At 43.3% G+C, this 20,466-nt stretch overlaps 1 protein-coding gene across 2 annotated transcripts in view; it reads right to left on the bottom strand.

Moving 5' to 3' along the window:
• PAPLN (papilin, proteoglycan like sulfated glycoprotein) overlaps positions 1-20,466 on the bottom strand; it is a 55,372-nt gene that overhangs the window by 20,455 nt on the left and 14,451 nt on the right. Inside the window, exons 3-15 of one of the 2 annotated variants that reach the window (XM_035112829.3) lie at positions 18,868-18,983; positions 16,243-16,303; positions 14,670-14,772; positions 12,964-13,094; positions 9,926-10,049; positions 9,408-9,488; positions 8,494-8,666; positions 7,703-7,826; positions 6,965-7,091; positions 5,729-5,794; positions 3,065-3,272; positions 1,659-1,835; positions 32-188 (exon numbers count right to left, since the gene is read on the bottom strand). In XM_035112829.3, the coding sequence (XP_034968720.2) occupies positions 32-188; positions 1,659-1,835; positions 3,065-3,272; positions 5,729-5,794; positions 6,965-7,091; positions 7,703-7,826; positions 8,494-8,666; positions 9,408-9,488; positions 9,926-10,049; positions 12,964-13,094; positions 14,670-14,772; positions 16,243-16,303; positions 18,868-18,983 (1,648 nt within the window). The remainder of the gene's footprint in view (positions 1-31; positions 189-1,658; positions 1,836-3,064; positions 3,273-5,728; positions 5,795-6,964; positions 7,092-7,702; positions 7,827-8,493; positions 8,667-9,407; positions 9,489-9,925; positions 10,050-12,963; positions 13,095-14,669; positions 14,773-16,242; positions 16,304-18,867; positions 18,984-20,466) is intronic. The other variant, XM_035112838.3, reaches the window with a different exon arrangement.

The following is a 20,466-nucleotide window of genomic DNA, read 5'->3' as shown; positions in this document are numbered from 1 at the left end:
GGGTTGTGGACAGCTAATAGCTTTCACTTACGCTGTGGTAGATGACAAGGCTGGGTGTTGCATGTTCCAAGCATGGCTGGTATCTGCGGCTGGATGGCCCGGCACATCTCGTGGTTGTAGAACTTGGAATCCCCGTCTGCACACATGACCTGGCGCGTTCGGATGCCTGAGTCACAGCTCTTTGAGCACTAGATCACAAAGTGTAAACCAAGTTACTAGGGGGCTGTAACCCAAGAGAGTAACGCTACAAGAGTAACACTATCCTGAGAGGGTAACCCTATGAGTTTCAGGGAGCAGGTGTTAAAACCTGAATTTTCAGGTAGTGAGCAGGTAACCGCTAGTAGGTTGTAGGCCTTGGTGGGAGAATAAAATGATAAATGGAAAAATTATTTCCAGGTCAGTGGATAGGTTAGTCCCAGACAAACTTACAAATTATGTTGGCTCCAATTATATCTTCTCCATACTTTACAGTCAAGTGGTGTTTAAATTTTGTGAAATAAACAAATTCCCACAGAAAGTGATAATGTGAGCATGATTCATTCACCAGCACTTTCCACAGGCATGTATAGTCGAGCTGGGCTGTAAATTATAATGTCTGTTTTGTGTCTTAATACAACAATTCTACTTATCAACCATGCTTGAGGTGATCTCATTCTCACTTTAGCTTCCATTATTCCAGCGGTTCAACAAAGGCTACATTGATGCAAAGAGGTCTTGTAAAGGGGTTGTCCACATTGGAATTTAATGTGTGGATTTGAAGCTGCTTATGTCTCTGTTTTTCTTTCCATTGTCCACACAACATTCTCCTCACCCAAACGGCAGCCCACACTTCCCCCCTGCTAAATTTGGATTTTCGTAATCCACAGATAATCTGATAATGGAAGAAAATCCAATATAAAACTCCATGTTACCCAACTGAAGCTCATTGTGCAAGCAGGTGTTCTTTTCAAAGCATGTGTGATGTCATTTCACTGCCACACCCCCTACTTCCATTTTCTTTGCACAAAGGCAAAAAAAAAAAAAAAAAAACCCAGCCCGCCTTTTTCCACTGGTTGTTTCTGAAGGCAGCTAAGTGGTCTTTTTATTTTTAAAGGGGTTCTTTTGTGCAGAGCTGATCTTCTACAAAACAGCTGCATTAAAAATAAACATAAGATTTATCCTTGCAGGTACAAAAGGTGGGAAAGGAAAGGGGCAGGAAAGGAAGTTGCAGCCTTTCATGCAACCAACTCAAAATCATTGCTTGGCTTGGAGCGACATTTTTGTCTTTAAAATGATTATTTATTGTATTTTGTGCCAATCTGGTATAAAAATGTAAGTGGGCAAGCACAGGTAAACAGATATCTGTGTGTATGCCCACAGCGGTCCTGTGGTAAGTGGAGAAGTACTCACTGTCGGGAAGGGACAACACACAGCATGAACATATTCCATCAAGAACCACCCACTACTGTAGACTGAAAACACTGAGACAGATTTCAAGTGCACAACATAGGAAACATTCATGTGTGAAGATCTACATATGGATTAATGCCCTAGTGTGGAAACGGCCTGAAAGAGGCAGCGGAGAGGCAGCAACGGACAGATAAACTGGGGGTATAGGAAAGTACAGGTACCTTTTTTTTACCTATAGCAAAGTAGGCAGAAATTGTTGCAATGCTTACCAGTCCCCAGTCTCCAATATGCCAGCCAATCTCTTGGATACAATTCTCACCAGTGCAGGACTGGGTGTGTGAAGGTTTTGGTTGTGTCAAGCAGGCAACTTCGAGAGTCCGAGAGCCCAGCTCTGACATGCAATTTACAGTCCTGGTCTGAATACCTTCCCCACAACTAGCTGTGCACTGTAAAAATAAAATAAATGACAGTCACTGCAAGAAATGTACCGTACCTCTTTATCTATTGCATGTATTTGGTCCGCTCACTCCACATTTTAAAAGTTTTCAGAAATCCTCTTGTCCCAGAAAGAGTAATTCAGTGTGTGAGATATTCTATGGTTAAGCTTCCTCTGGATGGGAAGAATAACTCAGAAGTGGAATTTTTGGTAATATTCATTTACATGATACCTGTCATATACATTTATGTCCCGTATTTGTTGTGTCTGCGTACATAAGTGTATGTATACATACATTACACATGCATACACACATGTGAGAGTTAGCACCAATTTTTAAAAACTTTTTCCTACTAGCCATTTTCATACCATCCAATTGTGCTACAGTGCTGTATAGAATACATAAATTGAAGGTATGCCTACTGAAAGAGCTTTTAATCTATCCAAGATATAAAAGGTAGGAATAATGCAAAAATTAGGAATAGGGATCAAGGAAATTGTTGTTTGGACCACCCAATTTCCTGCTTCCAGACTAACATACTGATTGAAACATAATTATACTTTGGTTTTGACATGTCTGCAAATATTGCAGTACATGGGCAGATCTCCTCCCCAATAATCACTACATTAAGTGAAGGGTCAGAATTTGAGTAAAAACATGAATTTAGCAATGGCTGGAAATAACAACAACTAGCTTCCTCATGAAGCCAGCCTGGTGATGGCTCATGGGGATGTTTCATGGAAAGCAATTCATAAAATACGCACTTCAATAAATGACAACCAATTATCAGAGATGGCGAAACAAGGATGACTAAAATAAAGCTTTGCCAAAGAAATACATTTTGGGAAGGAATTCAAAGAATTAAGTATTTATATTGGTTTTATACCAATTTAACTGTCATGGCTTGCTCCCCAAATCCTGATGAGCATCCTCATAATTATGTTACACAGCTCTAGCCTCTTTCACAAAATTACTATTCCCAAGTTTTTTGGTGAGGGGGAAGGGCTATTCAATCTGTGTAAGCCTGAATTGTTGATTTCTCTCAAGGCGGAGAGAGAGGGGGAACCCACCTCATGAGCAAAGAGGCACAGGCAAAGTGGTGATATATGAGGGGAGACTCAAGAGTGCAAAATGGGAGGAGTAGGTGAGCTTGTGTTTTCTTTTCCTCCTCAAACCACCGAGGTAACTGGGCTATACCATCTATCTATATGTTCACTGAACCTGTAGGACAAACTCACCTCAGACCAAGGCCCTGTGGTCCATGCTGCACACTGACGCATGTTGCAAGGCTGTATGCTACGTGGCCTCTCTGTCAAGGATGCGCACTCGGCATCATCCACAGCATTTTGAGAACCAGGTCCGTGGTGGGAGACGCAATAAACGGAACGAGTCTGGGTGCCTCCTCCACAGGTGGCAGAACAAGCTCCCCATTCCCCGATCTTCCAGCTGTAAATACAGAAGCAGCATCTCTCAAGGAACCAAGAAGCCAATGCCGGCAGCAAGAAAATCCATGGGACGAAAGGGAGGCTTGCCATTTTCAAGTAATTGAATAAATAAAAAAAAGCAATAACTTGGGCAACAGCGAAAAGTATCTAAAAGCATTTAAAATGGGTGTGACTGCAGATTAAAAGATTATGGTACTGGGAGGAATGGAATGGATTAAGAGGCTAGTTTCAGACTGAATGGCTAGAGGATGCCTCAGTGGTGGAAGCTATTAGGTACTGTGGAAGTCTCTCTCACAGAAAGAGCAGAAAGAAACTGAACTGGCTTTGATGAAGCAAAGGTGCACATACTGTTGAGAAAAAGCAAGGTCATATATATTCCAAAGAAGGATAACCTCCAAATTCTGAATTATGATAACCTTTCTTCTGTGACCTATCTGTATTTTTTGTTATTAGAGAAATGGTCCGGGGGAAAGAGTTAAGCATTCTACTGCTTCTTTGATCTGATTCGGCATATGGCAATGTCTGGACGAGGGGAACCCTCTGGAGACCGATTACATATTTTCCAGTGACCTGTCTAGTTTGAAACCAAGACTAACAAAGTTTCCTCTACCTAGACCTGACATTCCTGAAATAATATGCTTTTCTATCTGCATGCTTTGACATTAAACCCTCCCAACCTTCCAAAGAACTTCCATCACAAAGATGACAGTAGCAAGATCTATATTCAGAAGGAAAAGATTGTACTTGCAATCAATAGCCATTTGTCTATATTGAGCATTAATGGACAATTCAGTCCTCCAAGCTGCAGTAAAATAAACTGAACCCATCACGACAGGGAAGGAGACCCAAAGTGATACTATGCAAGAGTTTCCTTGAGACTGGAGCTCAGCTTCCCAAAGGAAGTTTATTGATAAAAATAAACTCAGTTGGCAGATGATCAATCTAGCCAGCTCTGTTATCATGGCCAGACAATACAAAAAAAGACTGCAAACTAGAAACACTATCTGAAAATTTTTCTTGGTCCTAGATGCCAGGAGGAATTTTGCCTGGTGCCACCCAGTGGCAAGTGCTTTTATGATGCAATGGCCTATGATCAGTGCAATGAGATAAAACTTCTTCCCCATCCTGTGAACGGCATAGGATAATTTTAATGCAACTTCTTCTTCTTCATTATATTATTATTATGTCACTTTACCTACAACTTACAAAAACAATATAAACACTAAAACCAATTACAACAAACACAGCCAATAGACTCCTAAAAACACATCTATACAGATAAGTCAGTTCTTACAGATCCTGCCCTATCATAAGAGGCCACAAATACCTGAAACCTTTCAAATTAAGGGCCCAAAGCCCAGGTAAAAAGGCTATTTGGTGTCTACACAAAATAGATAAAGATCCAAAAAGCCCCCTTAATGTGTTGCCACCCTCCGGGTCTCCTGTGAAGGGGGCACATAGAGAAAGGTCTCAGATGGCGATTACAGGGTCCAGGTTAATTCATGTCGGGAGAGGTGATCCTCAAGGTATTGGGGTCCTGAGCCACATAAGGCATTATAGGTCAAAACCACCACTCTGAATTCAGCCCAGAAACCAATCAGTAGCTACTGCAATCATGCCAGAACTGGTGTTATATGTATGGATCTTCCTGCTTCAGCCAACAATCTGGCTGCAGAATTCTGCACCAGCTGCAGTTTCTCAACCATCTTCAAAGGCAGCCTGAGTAATCACAATCTAAATAGGTTACCAGTGCATAGACATGAGAAGTTAGGCTGTCCCTATCCAGTTCCCATCAGCCCCAGCCAGCATGTCCAATGGGAAAGGATGGATGACAACAGGTCAGCCACTCCTAGGTAGGCAAAGCTCTGTTTCCCCAGCATCTACCACACTCTATCATGATTTACAGAGAAAAGCCAAAGCTATAAGCAGCCACTGAGACCATCACCAAGGAGGAAAGCTGCTCTAAGCAATCTAGAACAGTGGCTTTCAAACAATATCCTAAAGAACCCTGGCACGAGAGTAGCCAGGATTATTGTTTGGGGGGGGGGGCAGAATCTCAGATTTGTATTGATTTGGGAGGCAGCTGGCCCCTGCCCGCCCCGCCGGCTATGCCTATGAACCCTGGCACTCCTCAGAAACTTGCCCTGGGTTCTTTGGTGTATGGCTGACCTTAAAGACAGCTTGTCCATTATTAGCAAATTGGTCCTGCGATGTGCAGCCAATGGATGCAGTCTGGGGGCATGCACTGGGCAATGGTGAAGCTCCACAGGAATGGCCAGGATACCACATCATCCACATGAACTGAATGTGCAACTCAGAACACAACCCAGAGTTCCTTGGCAATACGCACGGATTTGTTCTGCACAATTAAAAAGAAGTTTGAAGACCACTGTTGTAGGTGGGGGAAAGGGAAAGAGGAACTGAGCAGGGCCTCTGCAGTCACTTTCTCCTTGTTACCTCTTTGTTTGTAAGCTCCATGCTGTGTTGCGGCTCCATGCTCCCGGCAGATAGAGGTAAGATATCCTTTATATATATAGAACAAAGATTTTAAAGCCAAAAGTGAATATATAGACATCTGGGGTTGCCTGCTACAGCATGACTGCAAATGGTCTTTTAGGGCCAAACTAGACGAGATGTTGAAAATTTATTCATGCAGCCCTGGTGTGTGTTGTTGTTGTTGTTTTTAAATAAAAAAGCTGCTATGGAGTTGGGGTCCAATTTGGATCAAGGCCATATGGGGGAGTAGCAGCTGACCCTTTCTTCCTGTACCAGTTCCCTGAAGCATCCCCCCAAAGTATTAGCCATGGAAGATTTTCAGGTATCTTATTGCAAGTGTCTGGGAGCTACTTGAAGCTGCAAGAGTGGGAGATTACCGTGTGTGTGTGTGTGTGTGTGTGTGTGTGTGTGTGTGAAGTTAAACCCACCTACTTCTACACTATGACCTCAAATTGCCCCTCTTGCACTTGCATTTAGAGACAACACAAAGAGATACATCAGTGATACATGCACACAGCTCCCATGTTTGTCTGATGCACGTGTATTGAACTGCTTGTGCCAGTCTAGTTACAAGGACCCACAAAATGGCACACTGGAAGTTAGCTTTGGATCCTGAGAAGTTCTGAAAGTGGAAAAGCTCCACAGCCCATCTCTCTCCGCAAGGGAAGTGTCATATGGCAATTTGAAGGGAAACCTTAAAATCTGTACACTATCCTGAGCATAAATCTCATTCCTACATAAAAAATTCAGTGCCAGGACACAGAAAATCCATTCTATATCTCTGCAAATAATCACGTCCAAATAACCTCTGGATGAAATTAAAATTAGTTCCCCACATAGGGACTTGTCACTTACCACTAGGGTTCACCACAATGGCTGCTCTCCAGCATGACACCAGCCTCCAACTTAGCCTGGAGAAGTTCTATGGGCCTTCAGACTGAGTTTTTTGCCCTGTCCTTTTTAGCATTTTCAAAGATACTAAAACCACCCCATAATAGCTTGTCAGCACAAAGAATTGTCTTGAATAACAATCTGTTTTATCATCTTCATGCCCATTAGGAGCCACAATTTCTCCTTATCTACATTTCCAATGGCAGCATTAAGGGCAGAAGAGAGACACTGCCTAGGGATTTCAGAATTGCCAGGTTCATTGATCTAATGGTTCAAATCCGGCAGGGAAGCCAAATCAAGTCTCACCGTTTTGTCTGGGGACATGGCTGAAGACCACAAGTTCGGTTGTTTTCTGGCTGTGGTTTATCTCTGCACATATAATCTGGATATACTTCATTGTCAATAGTGCAAAAGACCAAACGTGTCTGATAACCTATAAAATAAAAACAGCAAAGGATGTTGGTTACCGCCACTCATCCACAGCAGCAGTTAAAACTACAGAGAGATTAGAAACACTATACATCTAAGAACAATATAGCATTCCATCATCTTCATCAAACCCAAGCAGCAAAATTTAAGTAGAAGGCTGTGTCCACACGAGGGCATTCACACATACATGGGTTGCTGTTTTTGTGTTGTCATCTTCAAGCATAGCTGTCAAGTTTTCCCTTTTCTCGCGAGGAAGCCTATTCAGCATAATGGAATTTCCTTTTTTAAAAAGGGAGAACTTGACAGCCTTCATCCACACATGACTGCTTTCAATTTTATGCCCGACAGGAGCAAAATGGAAATAGGGGGTGTGGCATCAAATGGCACCACAGAAACCAGTAGCTGCCCACATAATGCTCTTCGGTGTGTCCACAGCCAGATAGCGAATGCTTTTATAATAGATTATCTTCCCTTTTTGGATTTTCCCTGAATTGGAAAAAAATCGAGTTTCCTGCAGGCTGCCAGTTGGATGCTGAAAATGGCATGTGAATGAGAATGAAAAATTCAAGGCACATGCAGCTTCAAATCCACATTGAACTCCTGATAGGTTCTTACCTCCACCACACTCAGCACTGCATTCGCCCCAGGAACCATAGGCCCAGCTGTAGCCCAAGCTCTGCCTTTGTGTTGGCAGGTAGTATTCATAATGCACCCCTTGGTTTGGCTCCTGGTTGATAAGCTGAAAAGGGAAGAGGCAAATAAGGTGTAATGCAAATCACTGCTTTCCTCACTCTTGTAGCTGTGTTGTCTGTCGTTGGCCCAGTTCACCTCAAAAGGGCAGATGAGGTGGTAAAACCATTCCTGGAAATGGGCTTGTGTTCGCTGAGAGGCATTAATCCATGTGATCACCCATCTGCTGACTGGAAAGCTACAGCTCAGGAACTTTCCCCGCTTCATCTGCTCTATGTATGGACTACACCTAACACCCAGATCCTTGCCAAAGCACACTCCCTTTCTATCCACTGCTCATGTCCAGTTTGGGACTGTCCTCCCCACCCAGGGTCTACTTTATGCCTTTCCTATTTCACAAAGAACAGTCTTCCTGCAGTTAAAAGAAGGAACTGCTTTCTTGCTGGGGAATAGGGCGTACCCCGCACCTCTTTTCGGCAACAGGCAATAATCTAAATGGATCTTAATGCACAGTTGCGAAGGTAACATATATGCAAGTTCTCTTATCCACCCTCACTGTTGGTTTTTTGGCCAATAAATGGCTATTCTCCCTTCAATCTACATGCCATTGCATTTTTATTTAAGGTCCCTCAGTTCCCTCTGGGAATAATGCTGAGCATCTCCTCTGTGGTAGCTGGAAGAGGAGCAGAATGTACAAAACAGGAAACTGGGCTTACCTCAATGACCAACGGCTCAGTAGTTGGGCCCCTGGCGTGGAGAAGTTCGGGTGCCAGGTCCCCCTCAGAACCCCTGTCATAATGCACAACTGTGCTAGCAATATGCAAGGCACGGCTGAACTCAATCGTCCAGTGGCCATTCAGATAGTATGCCCCTTGCGCGTTCTTGATGGCTGAGGGGGAGGGGGGAAAAAACCCAGAGGGCACAAGGGGGGAAATGTAAAAGCTGTCTAGTTTGGAAACCAAAGACCCATTATTTCAGGCTCATTACAGAAGACTAATACCACATCCAGAATACACCTCTGTTGTTACATGGTTGTTATTACTTTGTATCCCATTAAAAAAAAACCACACGATGTCAACAGCTTCAGGGTTTATTGATGTATTACAAAATTTACTGAGAGCTGTGTGCAACATTGAACAAATGCTGTGAAATCAAATCGCCATGGGAAGCCAGTATCCTTAGACAGCTGACATCATTTGCTCTCTTGTCCAAGTATCTTGCTTTTGTAGCAGACAGAGGTCCACTGCCAGACTTTCTCTGCAAGGCCAACCTTGTTACTTATATCCCAATCTCATCCATGAACTGAGCAATCTTCCACTTGCATTCTGAGTGGTATAGTCCCAGGACAACTATACCATGTGAAATTTCTGAATATGCTAATAATAATAATAATAATAATAAATTATACCCCGCCCATCTGGCTGGGTTTCCTCCCCAACCACTCGGGGCAGCTTCCAACAGAAGTATTAAAATACAATAATTTATTAAATATTAAAAGCTTCCCTAAACAGGGCTGCCTTCAGAATTAAGTTAATTTAATATAGAATTAAGTTAAGTGAATGAATTGTGAATTATGTGATTTAAGCCCCCCCCCTTTAACACAGAGCAATAGAAAAACTGTTGTACATACCCAAGAAGTTCCTGGTAGGTGTCGCTTCCTTAATCCGGATGCTCGTGGCCCCCATGGGAATGATGAAGATTTGATTGTAGCCTAAAGAAAGTGCAGCAAGTCAGGCACAGAAAATTCTGCTTACTAAGGCAGATGGTAATAGACAAGGAAGGCAGGGTAAAGTCGCCCTTTCATGTGCAGAAGGTGTTTTTCAGAATGAATAAGCAGGCAAGTGGAAGAAGACATAAATCCACTTGTAACCACTCCGTCGCTTTTGGATTGGTTGTATCCAGATTCATATCGCCCATAAAGCAGCCCAGCCATGTAATTGATAAGTTACAGCCCAAAGCAGTGGTGCTAATGATCCATCAAGCTTCTGCACCGATACAGTCAAGGCCTTCCTGTGCTTCAGCTCCTTGGGCCCTGAAGATATATAAATGGATGAAGAAGCACGATGGAATCTCTCCCTGCCAGACCCAGCCCAAGCATTTTTTGCTATCTCACTATTCAGTTGTTGTGGAAGATCCACTATTCTGTACCTTTAGGCAGGTTGGGCACATCAAAGAAGCCCTTCACCTCGAAACAGGATCTGCCATCTCCGCCACATCGTAGGCACTTGTCTTCCTTCTTGGAAGAATCCAGAATGTTATCACAGCCAACAGCCTGTAAAACAGCAGAGTGTGAACCAAAATGCAAGTATGACTCTGAAGGCCAGGCAAGGAATGCCTTCATGAGAAAAGATAAAGGAAAGGCCTACATTTCATACCGAGACCAAGGAGTGGGAGAATCAGACTGGATACAGCTTTTAGAAATGTTTTGCGCACCTCCCCACTTCCCATGGTGAATGTCTATGTTTTCTTTTGACCTACATTTGCCTCTGGTCCAAACACGTTTTGCAGGTTTTCGAAACACAACAAATCTGCAAAACCTGTTATCACAAGAACAGTGGGATAAACACATGCACAGCAAGCATCAATTTCTCTTTCAACCCACCTTCAAATCTCTGGAAGAAAGAACTACTGTCTGACTCCAGGTTGAGAAAATACCTACGTGTGGTAGCATAGTGGGTAGAGCAATAGTCTTATAGTCACAACTATTAACCATATCCACTTGCAAAAAATAATAATCAAACTTTTAGTGTGGCAGCACCTATTCTCTAGAACTCCCTACCTATAGATATGAGGAAGGTGGCTTTGTTGTAATGGTTGATACTTACTAAAAACTTTTGTTTGTTTGCTTAGGTAAACCTACCCAGAGATTTAATTTTATATTGTACAGTTGGTTTTTTTTAAATCTGTTGATTTTATGCCTCTAGCTCTTATCTTATATAAACAACCAACCAACCAAACGTTTACTGTTTTAAAGTGTTGTTATTGCTATATATTGCACAATACATTTAATATTGCACTATACATTTAAAGCAATATCATACCACTTTAAACAGTTGTGGCTTTCCCCAAAGAGACCCGGGAACTGTAGTTTGTTTATGGTACTGAAGATTTTTAGAAGACCCCTGTTCCCCTCCTAGAAGTACAATTCCCAGAGTTCCCCAAGAAGAGGGATTGATTGTTAAATGACTCTGGAAACTCTAGCTCTGTGAGGGGAATAATGGGTCTCCTAAAAGCTCTCTGCAGTCATAACAAACTACAGTTTCCAGGATTCTTTGTGAAAAGTCATGACTGTTTTAAATGGTACAATACTCCTTTAAGTGTATTGTGCAAATGGGGCCTTGAGAGATTTTTTTATTAAGCAATCTTGTTCAATAAAATGAAATAACTTTCATCAGAGTATCCCCCTGAGGCATAAACATGTCCAGTTGAAAAATGAGTCTCTATTCTTTTAAAATTTAAGCAATATCATCCAAATGCCAGACACATTTCAGCCACTAGTCTTCCCTGGCAGCTCAAGTTTCAAATATACTATATTACATGATTGCTTTGCTTGGGAAAAGACAACTCTTAAACTTGGACAGCTAAGAAACACCAGAGATGAAAATACATCTGGCATTTGTATGGACTGGAGCTTCTTAAAAAAGATGACTGTGGTCTTTTTTTCTTTTGCCGACCATAAAAATGGCTATTTTAATGAAGTTTAGATATTAAAATCTATAATGAAATGGAGCACAGCCAAAACAGTGCCCCACGGTAGCTGCCTGCTTGCCTCACACTTCCCTAGAGAGCAGCCCCTCCATGAGCCAACACTCTCTCTCTCACTGGAGAAACCCACAGCTGTTGTAGCTATAACAGAAAGTAGGCAGTCAACCAAAGTATGAGGGAAGGTGAAAGGTCATTTTACACGCCCTGTCCCCTTCACCTAATCCTCCAACCTTTGTGGGAAATGCCAAACAGCAAAGACAGCCTTTAGCAGGTGAACAAGCAAGGGGGGAAGCCAAGAGCCCCAGAAAGTTGAAGACAGGGAAATTCCCTTATGCTGAATAGGCTTCCTCGCGAGAAAAGGGAAAACTTGACAGCTATGGGATGGAAGTGCATGTTTACCTCTCTTGGGAGGAAAGTCAGAGCACAATACAAGGAGGGGGAGCAGGAACCTCTATCCCACTTCACCTGCCCTCACCCCATTAAAGAGGGCTTGTTTCTTTTTTGTCTTTGTGTGTCCTCTAGCGGTCATTGATGGGGCTGCAGGAACTCAAAGCAGTCTTAACAGCCAAGGTGGCTTCTGACGTTTTGGATTACACAAGTCTTCCCTGCTGCTTCTCCCAGAGGAACTGGGAAACCCCCTCTGTTCCAGTCCCTTGCTTTTGCGAGGCACCACTGGTTTAAAGGCCCGACAAAGGCTTTCACCTCATGTACTTGGGGAGTCCAATAGAGTTCGGCTGAGTTTGCTGCCTCATAATAACTAGCATGTTCCTATTTCCATGCTCTGCCCCGTCCGGTGATCTGAGCCCAGAGAGCACATGCTGCAGGAGCAGATATGCCACACACACAAAAAGTTGTCTGCATGCTATTTATCTAAAGTACCCATTAATTAAAGTGAGCTTGCCAAGTCTTAAGAGTAACATCCTAGCAGGTAGTAGAAAAAAAGGTAAGGGATCCAGACCAGAGTTCAAATCCCTGCTTAAACATGAAGCTCACAGGTTAGCATTGGGGCAAGTCACTATCAGCCTAGCCTACCAAACGAAGTCAATAGTGGATGATGGGAAGGGGTGGGGTGCCACCGATCACCTGACCTGCTGCTTATCAAGAGGTAGACAGGTGAGCTGGCAGCAAGGTCAGTACAGTACCAATGCACTAGCAGAGCCAATAGGACACTCCCGCTGGTTTGCTTGCACTGTACTGACCTCGTCACTGCCTCAGCCCTCTCCTTCGCAGTAAAAACCCACCAGAAGTCAGATGAACGGCAGTGTCGTCCCGTCCCCCCCTCACACCGTCTGCTGCAGAACAAAACTGAGGGTAAAATAGGATAACCCCAGGTATACTACCGTGAGCAACTAAAAGGAAGGATAGGATCAAATCTGATCAATAAATAAGAGAACTAAGAGCAAAAGGGGGGGGAAGAAAGGAAATAAGGTGGGGGGAGGAAGACGGACACGGCTTTCGAGAGAGAGGTAACAAAGGCCTACTTGGCAGACTCCTTCCACACAGATATCATGCTTCCCTGGCTCACAGGGCGTCCCATCAGTCACGGTGTCTTTGTGCCTGTAGTAAAAGTTTTCTCCTTTTGGGATACAGTTTAGTTCACATTTATTGGGTGCTGTGAGGAGAGGAAAGCGAAAAAGCAATGTGTTACTCTGCATGTTCTGTCTTCCCCCAAAAGACACATACAATGTCCAGCTTGATTATATATATATATATATATATATATATATATATATATATATATATATACACTTCTATCCCATAGAACAGCAGTGGCCAACTCCCAAGAGACTGTGATCTACTCACAGAGTTAAAAACTGGCAATGATCTACCCCCTTTTTGGGGGTTCAGGTCAAAGTTGTTGATTTTTTTTAGGAAGGAGGAAGGCCCATTTTGGGGGGTTAGGGTGTCAAAGTTGTTGAGTTTTTTCAGGGAGTAGGTAAAATATTGAGCTTTTTTTTAGGGGAGTCACAGTTGTTTAGCTTCTTTGGGGGGGAGCCAATGATCTACCAGTGATCTACCGCAGACGTCCAGCGATCTTCCGGTAGATCACAATCTACCTGTTGGACATGCCTGCCATAGAATATCAGGGCACTGCACAGCAATGTGAAAACACAAGAAAACGGTTAAAAGTAGTATGGAACTACCGTCATTAAAACGATTGACTGCACAATAAAGATGCAAGCAACTGCATAGGGCATGTTCTTTGAGTCCCTGTATCAGGTTGAAGAAGGCTTTCATTGGGGTTCCTGTTTATTACAGCACACCTTCTATGAAGAAAACTTTTTTCAGTGCTGAGAGGGTGAAGCCTGATCATCAGTACCTGGCGAAAGGGTTTAAAGGCTGGGCTGTATATTATTACTTGTTTGAATCAGCCCACCCTTATCGAACTGCGACATGTTGAATGAAGCAGGATTTGCTGATCAAGGGATATGCTGAGGGCAGAGGTGGAGGTAGCGGGGACAGGTTGAGTGTCCCGGGGGAGCACCTCCCGGGGGAGCACCCGGGTGGGCTGCACCCACCACACACCCCTTCCTCCACCAACGGCTGAGGGCATATTTACATTTCAACATGGATGTCATTTTTATGCCAGCTCTCCTGAAGTGCATTACAGCTCCCCATAGAAAAGTATATTTTTGGACTAGACAAATGGACATGGAACGGAAAACGTTGCAACAGGTAAAGAACAGAGTTCACTTGTAACCACAGACAATGTAAATTAGCTATACTAACAACAGGGCTTTTTTTTCAGTCGTAACTTGCCAGAACTCAGTTCTGGCACCTGTCAGGTGGGCACCATTGCCATTCTAAGAGAATGAGGGATATGTTCATGGTGAGTTCAGGCACCTCTTTTTCCAGAAAAATAGCACTGACTAGCAACAACCAGGAGTTACCAACACTACACTTTAAATATAATTAAAATATATTCAAGTCACCTTATGAATACACCCCAATACCTCTCAAAAATTTGGAACAAAGCCACCTACATACCATTTGTGATCAAACTAGACTTCTCCATAAATCCTGCAAAATCTATTCCAATGGACTCTAACCAGTTTTTGCAGGATGTAGCACTGCAGTACTGTCCAAGCAGAGATTTGGTTCTAAAAGAAGCCATTTCACTTTCTCCCTAATTCACTATGTCAAACGAACTGCATAATCATGGAGTAAGAGTAAATCCATGGATTACCTCCATAATAAGGAAGCCACTTGTATCTCTTTCCCTGAAATTCTGTCCCATCAAACTCAGCACATTGCTCTGCTCGAAAATCTCTGGAGCCCTCAGGACAGTTCTAGGAAGGATGAGAAAGAAGTCTGTTATCTGGAACAAAGTCTAGAATAGAAGAAGATAAGCATCTCGCTTGGAAGAACTATCCTGTGTGTGGTTTTCTGTATTTTCTTCAAATCAGCCTAACTTTTGGAAGGTGGTTCGGGATCCACTTATTCTATGCTTCCTCGTTTTCAAAAGACTTTGGGTATGCAACTTGAACCAGTGTTGGTGCATGGATACCTGGGTTCAAATTGCCACTCAGCCATGAAGCTCACTGAGTGATCTTAGGCTAGTCAGTGGGCATAATAAGTGAGGGAAACTATTCAAACCTTCTATTTTTTCCCATTCAGAGCTCAGGCTTCTGCCTCTATTTTTTATGCCTTTCTTCTTAAAGGTAAAGGTAAAGGTACCCCTGACAGTTAGATCCAGTCATGGACAACTCTGGGGTTGCGGCGCTCATCTTGCTTTACTGGCCGAGGGAGCCGGCGTTTGTCCGCAGACAGCTTTCGGGTCACGTGGCCAGCATAACTAAGCCGCTTCTGGTGAACCAGAGCAGCGCACGGAAACGCCGTTTATCTTCCCGCCAGAGCGATACCTATTTATCTACTTGCACTTTGACGTGGTTTTGAACTGCTAGGTTGGCAGGAGCAGGGACCAAGCAACAGGATCTCACCCCGTCGCGGGGATTCGAACCACCAACCTTTTTATCGGCAAGCCCTAGGCTCTGTGGTTTAGACCACAGCGCTACCCGCGTCCCCCTTTCTTCTTACCTAGCATTATAAGAGTCTTTCAAATGCAATGTTGAATATCAAAGGGAAGGATCATGGTGATCAACAGAAAAGGGCATCTATTCAGTGGAGACTACATAGCACATTTCTGGGCTGGTTTATATAATCATGGGAACTACGTAGATACTACTGCTTCTTCTGCCTACTCAAAGTTTCCATGCGTAGCCATTTTTCAAAAGTTTATTGAGAGTCTTTCACCTCAGTTCAACCTCTACTTCATCCCCAAAATACATAAAAAAACTAAAGTCAAGGAAATACTATCCAGGGATAACAGAGTGCTTACATAATATGTTTATAAAAGAAATTACTCTATTCAGAAGCAGATGTAAATACATGTGCTGTACAGTTGTGCAATAGAAAGATTGTACAAAGGTTGTTCAATATAGTATAAAATCCCATTTGTCAGGAAACTAGGGGGGGGGAAACGAATTTTATATATCAATGATCACATTCTTGTACTCAATGTTTGCTAATGTTAATTAGTTCTGAATAGCTGTCATGCATTAAAGGGTGAGAATGGTGTCCTTTTACTCATCTGTTAGCCCATTTGTTTTTATGACAGAGTTGGTTCAAGGAAGTTCATTTGTAATCTTCCTTAAGACATCGAGTAGGTGTCAGATGTAACTGGCGGGGGGGGGGGGATCTTGAGGCTCTTGAAGTAATAGGGAGAACAGCAGCATAAAAGAACTCACTGGTCAATTTACCTTAACATTACACGAGCGATAGTTTCGGGTCGGTCCTATGCAGCTGAACCCACCATCTGCCCTGAAAGAGAAATCAACAACCTGCAATTTGGCTTGGGAGAAAATTATGAATGACAAAAATCTAACATCAATTCATTCTTACATTTGCTGATAAAGTGCTAGTTGACAGTGAGTCTTCTGCACTTCCCCTCCCCCCAGGTGGTAGGAAATTTCAAGGTAGCCTTTTATGACATCTGCTTCCTTTTAAAGGAATGAGGCCCAGGTCAGATTACTTCTCCCAGCCCAGTTCAACTATGGTTTGTTGGAGCAAGAACAAGTGATAAGCGTGAGCACTCTCTGCCTTCCCCTTACATGCCCACCCTCAAAAGGTATGATAGCTGATTAAACCAGTGTCCCAGCCAGAATTGCAAGCCAGATCAGAGAAATAAACAGAAACAGTAGGTGGCGGCGTAGGAAGCCGCTCCGGCACCTGGAGTGGCAACCTGCTGCACGGCGTCGCACGTAGCGTGCATGCGTCACTACGTAGTGATGCTGTACATGCACGCTGGGTAGCAGGTTGCCGGTGGCGGTGCTCCAGCGCCATGATCCTCTGCTGGAGCAGCGGCGCCGGCAAACCGCAAGCAAGCCGTGGAGCAAGGTTTTTTTACCGGGCAGCTTGGGAGGTGCCGTTGCCCTGGCCCGCTAAAAAGCCTCGCTCTGCAGCTTGTTCACCCACCTGCTCGGCGCGCACGGAGGTGAGGGGTGGGCCAGGGAGGGGCACGCCGAGTGTCACCCCCCTCCAGGACATAGCTGTCAACTTTCGGATTTGAAAATAAGGGATCAGCAGCCTCACCTGTCCTGGGGACAGTCTACGGTATATCTAACAATCCAGGATAGCAGCGGGAAACGGCACTGGAATAAGGGATTTTCCAGCAAAAAAAGGGAAGGTTGACAGCTGTGGCTTGGAATAAGGGAGTTTCCCCGCAAAAAAAGGGAGGATTGACAACTATGCTCCAGGGTGTAACCCGGGGCGGACCACCCCCATTGCCCCCCCGCTACACCCTTGACAGTAGGAAGACTCCTGGATAGCTAGTACTAGCCTTGAAGTAGCATCAGTTCTCCAAAAAGCAACCACAGCTTCCCAGCCACCAACAGGCCAGTGACATGCAGACTCCTGTCTCTTTGTTTGGTGGCATACAAGGTGCTCATTTCCCCCTCTCTCACTACCCTTGCACCAGGCAGAGCACTACACTCAGCCACCACCTTGCCAGAAGATAGATGTGACCTGAAATCCACGCAAGCCTAGCTGCATGGGAACCATTCTACGAGCACTGGGAAAACCCAACTATATAGCCCCTAGGCCAATTACATGGATCCCACCAATGTATTTGCTGCACAGTTGCCCTTCCACCCATATGGCTTGGGAGAGCTGCCCATAGAAAAATAATGACCATACAGCTTGGATCGTGTTTTTAGAAAGTTCTCTAAATTGTAATTACCGGTAATCAGCACTGGATGCTAGTGAGCTAGTAACTAAAGGAGGACAGAACCCTGCTGCATATTAAACATTGGTGCATAGTGATCAGTTTCCAGCTGCTATAATTTCCCATCATGTGAATTCACTATACTTAGAAGTACTGTGCCTTAGGGAAGGGAGGGGCGTTGCCTTCTCTGATGCCAATCCATACTAAGAGCTACAATTCAATCAGTAGATGAAACCTTCAGGCAGATACGGTAAACACTCCGGAGAAAATGCAAAATTCACAGGGCAATCTTAGACATGTTTATTTCACAGTAAACTCACTGTGTTCAATGGAGCTCACTCTCCGATAAGTGCATTTAGGATCACAGTCTCAGAAAGTTGGTGGTATATCAAATCCATATTTAGAACAGCACTTCTAGTAATTCTGCTAAGTGAGACACGGCTGTAGAAAATGTGATGGTTTTTCAAAGCAACACCGAGGCACAGACTACGTATTTAATAGTATTCTCTGTCTGACCAGTTTCATCCATAACATACGTCTAAGGGTGTACAGCTCTGCCTGCCCTAACAGGCTCAGGCATTTTTACTGCCACATAGATATGGCATCTAGTTTTTCTCTAGCCTTCACAAAATGACATCATGCTAACCATGTCCCAGTTGATTCTACAGTTTTGTGAATGCAGCAACAACTGAAGGGAATTTCGGTTTTGGAAAAACAATAGAATCATAGAATCATAGAGTTGGAAGAGACCACAAGGGCCATCCAGTCCAACCCCCTGCCGAGCAGGAAACACCATCAAAGCCTTCTTGACATATGCCTGTCAAGCCTCTGCCCAGACCCAGTCTTCTCCTTAAAGAGATTTAGTCTGCAGTCTTAATCCAATGTACCTGAGAGTAAGGCCCAGTTAATTCAATAGATCTTACTTCTGAGTAGACATGATTAGAACTGTGTTGCTAGACAACTTCATGCATTTTGTGGTCTAGCTCACAAAACATATTTATCATGGCATATAAGTTTAATATTTAAGTTCCAACTAGACTGTTTATTACTTTCCCTACAGGAGAGCCTACCTAACAGCTGCTCTCCCCTGTATTGGCAAGGGCTTTGGCTTCAGGAGGAGAAAACTGTCAGGGAAAGGCTATTACCTTACTGAGGCTCTTACCTTACTGAGTAACAGCGTCGCTGCCGAAAACTAACGCCTCCACCGCAGCTCCGGCTGCAGTCGCCCCATTCTCCCCAGCTCCCCCAGAAGTCCGTTTGCCTCTTTGCTTTACGAGCCTGTAAGAATAATGCGGTTGCATGTATATTTTATTGAATGAAATATGTATACTGCTTCTTTGGGGTCCCTTCCCAACTCCACAATTCTATGATCATAAAAATCTCCTTAAGTGGTAAGAGGACCAGCATTTAGAAGCCTGAAAGCTACACATCAGAGTTGTAACACTGATGAGATGAATTTTGGGTTGTGTGTAGAATGTACAAAAATAACATTTAATTTGAGTAAACTTAATATGCAACCTAAATCAGAATATCCTTCAACAGTCAACAGACAGTAGAGCAGGAGTAGCCAGTGTGGTACCGCCAGATGTTGCTGGATCACAACTTCCAGCTTTCTTAATCCTGGGGCTGATAAAGTTTGTAATCCAAAAACATTGGGGGGGGGGGTACCAAGTTGGCTGCTGATCCAGAAGGAGGAGGAGGTCTTATTACCTTTATTACATTTTATTATTTATTATTATTTATGTCATAAAATTTATATACTATTTTATTAAAGAAAACCTCAAAGCAGCTTACAAAAAAGAACAAAGCAATAGGATTATTAGTAAAAACAATTAATTTTTTTAAAAAAAAACAAAAATCAGCAATAAACGAAAACACACACCAGCATTCTAAATATACGGGTAGGCTTGTTTAAAAAAGTTAATATGTTTTCAGCTGGCACCGAAAAGACAGAGTCAATAAGCAGGGAGTTCCAAAGTGTACGTGGCACCACACCAAATGGTTGATCTCTTCCAAATGCAGAACACACATTATGTGGCAACTGTAACAATGCCAGTTCCGCAGATTGAAGCGAGCATTTATGGGGTAAGGCTATTTCAAGAGGCCTGCTCACTTTCTCTTTGGAGCTAACTTTTTATAAGGCTAAAAGGAGAAGAGGTGCCAACCGGAAATCACCAAGAACCTGCTGAATTAACTGCTAAAGTTTTATTCAAAGGTCTGTCTAGTGAACTGGAAGTTAACACCAATCACCTAATTTACTCCTAATTACTTCCAGAGTTCTGCCTGGTATTTTGCTTGTCCCCCTCAACGGAATGCACTACAGATACAAATGCATTAGAAGATGATCTTTTGAGTTTTATGGAGAAGGAAGTGTTTAATAGAATTTCATATGGCAGCCTTAAAAAACCCTTCTCAGAAAGCTAGTTATGCTACAATTAGTATCACTACAGCTTAACAAACCAAGTAATCCAATTACTAGGCTTGACTTTGCTCTGGTACAAGCTGTGCTGCTGGCAAATAATCCCAAGATTATGAGCAATAATGAAAATATTGTTACACCGACCCGCCTTTTTACCCTTCTTACCCTCACTGTGGTGACATGTTCCTGGGCACAGGATTTGTCCAGATTTGGTTCCCTTTGCAGGGAGATCACTGGAGGCTTATTGGTATTTTGTAATATACATTTGTGTGTGTGTGTGAAAGGAGTCCAGGGCGGCAAACAACAAGGGGAAAAACAATAAAAGCATATTTAAAACAATTC

Source organism: Zootoca vivipara, chromosome 1 (assembly GCF_965207765.1).
Source record: "Zootoca vivipara chromosome 1, rZooViv2.hap1.1, whole genome shotgun sequence".
NCBI lineage: Eukaryota > Metazoa > Chordata > Lepidosauria > Squamata > Lacertidae > Zootoca > Zootoca vivipara.
The sequence above is the reverse complement of the archived record's forward strand: the minus strand, read 5'-3'. Positions and strand labels throughout refer to the sequence as shown.